This window comes from Amphimedon queenslandica, unplaced genomic scaffold, assembly GCF_000090795.2.
Source record: "Amphimedon queenslandica unplaced genomic scaffold, v1.1 AMPQUscaffold_9597_Cont18300, whole genome shotgun sequence".
Classification (NCBI taxonomy): Eukaryota; Metazoa; Porifera; class Demospongiae; order Haplosclerida; family Niphatidae; genus Amphimedon; species Amphimedon queenslandica.
In genome coordinates this window covers 1-3923 of record NW_003550131.1, presented here as the reverse complement: position 1 = coordinate 3923, position 3923 = coordinate 1, and the positions used below count along the sequence as shown (strand labels likewise).

General features: G+C 28.5%; 1 protein-coding gene across 1 annotated transcript; it reads left to right on the top strand.

The window, feature by feature from the left end:
• Positions 1 to 6: 6 nt before the first annotated feature.
• On the top strand, positions 7 to 2277 carry LOC109590716 (Golgi-specific brefeldin A-resistance guanine nucleotide exchange factor 1-like). The gene is made up of 4 exons (XM_020006600.1): positions 7 to 24; positions 1606 to 1782; positions 1965 to 2097; positions 2145 to 2277. Exons 2-4 carry the CDS (start codon positions 1724 to 1726, stop codon positions 2238 to 2240), a joined length of 288 nt encoding a protein of 95 aa, XP_019862159.1. The 5' UTR covers positions 7 to 24; positions 1606 to 1723; the 3' UTR covers positions 2241 to 2277.
• The last annotated feature ends 1646 nt before the right edge of the window (positions 2278 to 3923 follow it).

Below are 3923 nucleotides of genomic sequence, written 5' to 3'. Positions count from 1 at the left end.
AGTACCTGATAATGAGGGAGGGAGGTGAGAGAGACAGAGAGTGATTTATTCTTTACTTTAATACACACACACATGTATTAGTAACGTGGTAGCGTTACTAAGTAGGATTCACCCCCAAACAAAATGGCTGCCACGACTTTTGCAGCCTTGCTATACCCGGAAAACGAGCTCCTGTGCTTACCAGACTTTATAGAGGACCTCATCTTGACCAGAGGACTCCAAATGTACCACTAGTGTGGCTCTAGACCTTGTCTAAGAGGAAAACCAAAAATCGGCGAACCGCCCGTTTTGTTCAGCCACCTTTTTTCATCTTCATCATCATCATCATCATCATCAAGTCCTGTCAATCCAGTTGGCGAGGTGTATTTTTATATTGGCTGGCACTACAAGACTAATTCTTACACCATTCTACTCCAAATGGCTATGCGCGGATCCATGTCCCATCAGATCATTCTTCAAGAAAGGAGAAAGTGATGCCATGACTGCTGGATCGTACCATCTTAGGTGGACGCCGCCATCTTGTTATTAATTAAAGAAGCATGTGCTCTAAAATTTGGGTGTGGTTGTGCATGCTCAGATCTGCAGCTCTGGAAGAAGCAAGTTATTTTTTTACCTAGCTATGCTTGGAATCAACTGCAATACTTTAGTGGAGGTTTCCAGCTTAGAGAAGGTATTAATCTTGCATGTTATCATTTTTATTTTATTTTAAAAAACAAACAATTAATTAATGTTATGATATGCAATGATAATATGAACTTGACAACAGCCTGGAAGAACAGGAATCACAGTAGGCAAATAGCTACAACCTTGCAGGAAAGATGGACACTCTCAGCTCCTCAGCTTCTTGAACAAGGACTTGTTGTCAAGACTAGTATTAATTTCACCTTTCATCAGTTTATTTCAGCATATCTATTCAATGCAGTCCAGCTCTCATAAATGATGTAAAGTCATAAGTCATAACAATGATAATAATAATAGTAAAGAAAATTATTGTTTGTGTAAAATCAAGAAGTATAACAATTGCAACTAAAGAAATAATTATAATAATTATTATTTTCTATTCAATGCAGTCCGGCTCTCATAAAAGATGTAAAGTCATAACAGTAATAATAATAATAATAGTAAAGAAATTATTGTTTGTGTAAAATCAACAAGTATCACAATTGCAACTAAAGAAATAATTATAATAATTATTATTATAAAAAAATCAACACAAACAAGAACATAAAAAATTTAAAAAAAACAAGGTTAAGTAGGATTCTAGAGCAAAGTCATAAAAAATAATCGAAACAAGGACAGGTAGGATTCCGAACGACCAACGAAAATACAAAATGAAAATCCTACTCGTGACGCAAATTCTACTCTACATTGCAAGGTGATTTGTAATTCATACATGATAACATCAAAAGTACAATGTAGAGTAGAATTTGCGTCACGAGTAGGATTTTCATTTTGTATTTTCGTTGGTCGTTCGGAATCCTACCTGTCCTTGTTTCGATTATTTTTTACGACTTTGCTCTAGAATCCTACTAAACCTTGTTTTTTTTAAATTTTTTATGTTTATGTACATGTATTCATATTATTTCACCTTTTTCTGTACAATAGTTCTCTAAGTGGTGATAGTCCTACTGCTCCTGCGGGTAGTACATTCACGACATCAAGAGGTGTCCATTTTTCTGGTCCAGTAGGAGGAGGAGACGAGGGAGAGAAGTCTCCTCATGGTATGCCTTGCGTTAGGGATGTTCTGAGGTTTTTCATTTCCATTATCAATCCTAAAGACAGGTGAGCCTGTTACTCTATGTACTGGAAAATCTATAAAAAGCATTACTTGTTCTTTTTCAAAAGTTTTGACAGCTTGAATGAAACAGTATTGATGTACTTGAACCTGTGTGCCCATTGATCTCTTATTTAGTCATACATGTATAATCTTCTTTCTTTTCTCTCTCTTCCTTTCCTCCATAAAGGAATGACACACGAGTGATATGCATTGGATTGGATTTTGTGACTGTTATGTTGGAGTGTGGCGGGAAGAGTCTTGTAGACATTAAATCACTGAGAGTTCTCATGCAAGACGGACTCTGCCATCACTTACTTGCTGTAAATGAGCAACTTTACGAAACACGTATTTCATTGTATTTTGTTAGTTGCTTAAGCACGAATCTATTGATGTTTTTGGTCGCTCTTTGAGAAAGTGTTTTCTTTTTAATCAAATCATCATCTCAAACTACAACTGGAGGTAAAGAAAGAAACACATACATGTACATGTACACATGTATGTTATTATTATTATTATTATGACAGTGAGAAAAAAATAGTATTATTGTTATTATTATTATTATTATTATTATTATTATTATCATTATTATTATTAATTATTATTATTATTGTTGTTATGAGAGTGAGAAAGCATTATTATTATTATTATTATTATTATTATTGTTGTTGTTATTGTTGTTGTTGTTGTTGTTGTTGTTATTATTATTATTGTTATTATTATTATGAGAGTGAGAATTATTCATTATTATTATTATTATTATTATTATTATGCGAGTGAGAAAAGATTATTATTATTATTATCACTATTATTATTGTTGTTATTACATGTATTAATATGAGAGGGAGAAAGGAATATTATTATTATTATTATTATTATTATTATTATAAATTATCATTATTAATTATTATTATTATTATTATTATTATTATTATTATTATTATTATTGTTATTATTATTATGAGAGGCAGAAAGGAATATTATTATTATTATTATTATTATTATTATTATTATTATTATTATTATTAATTATTATTATTATTATTAACTATTATTATTATTATTATTATTATTATTATTATTGTTACCATTATCACTAGTTACTGTTACCATTATTATCATTATTATTAGTTATTGTTACTATTGTTATCATGACAAAATATTATTATTATTATTATTATTGTTATTGTTATTATTATTATTATGAGAGTGAGAAAGGATTATTATTTTTAAATATTATTATTATTGTTATTATTATTTTTATTATTATCACTATTATTATTATTATGAGAGGGAGAAAGGAATATTATTATTATTATTATTATCATTATTATTATTATTATTATTATTATTTTTGTCCTTGTTGTTGTTGTTGTTGTTTTGTTTTTGTTGTTGTTTTGTTGTTGTTGTTGTTTTGTTGTCGTTGTGGTTGTTTTCATTATTATTGTTATTGTTATTATTATTATGAGAGGGAGAAAGGAATATTATTATTATTATTATTATTATTATTATTGTTATTGTTGTTGTTGTTGTTGTTATTATTATGAAAATGAGAAAGGAATATTATTATTATTATTATTATTATTATTGGTGACCATACATGTAATTGACAAAAGGGACCTTATGGTGGATAGTAAAATTTGTCTTTAGAGCCAAAAATATCCAACTTCCTGAGCTGCTTTTCTCATAAAAATACTCCAGAGGATGCAAAAAGTTACTTTGTAACTTCAAAAAACAATTCTTGTCTAACAGAACACTCAAAGGTTGAGATTTTTCATTATAATGATGAATTTTAAAATCCGCCATAAGGGCCCTTTTGTCAATTATGGTCACAATTTGTTATAATTATTTTTATTATTATCACAATTATTATTATTGTTGTTGTTGTTGCTGTTGCTGCTGCTTGCTGCTGTTGCTGCTGCTGTTTTGTTGACGTTGTTGTTGTTGTTGTCATAATTATTGTTATTATTAAGAGAGTGAGAATTGTTCGTTATTATTATTATTGTTATTATTATTATGCGAGTTAGAAAGGATTATTATTATTTTATCACAATTATTATTATTGTTATTATTATTATGAAAGGGTGAAAGAAATATTATTATTATTATTATTATATTATTATTATTATTATTATTATTATTATTGTTA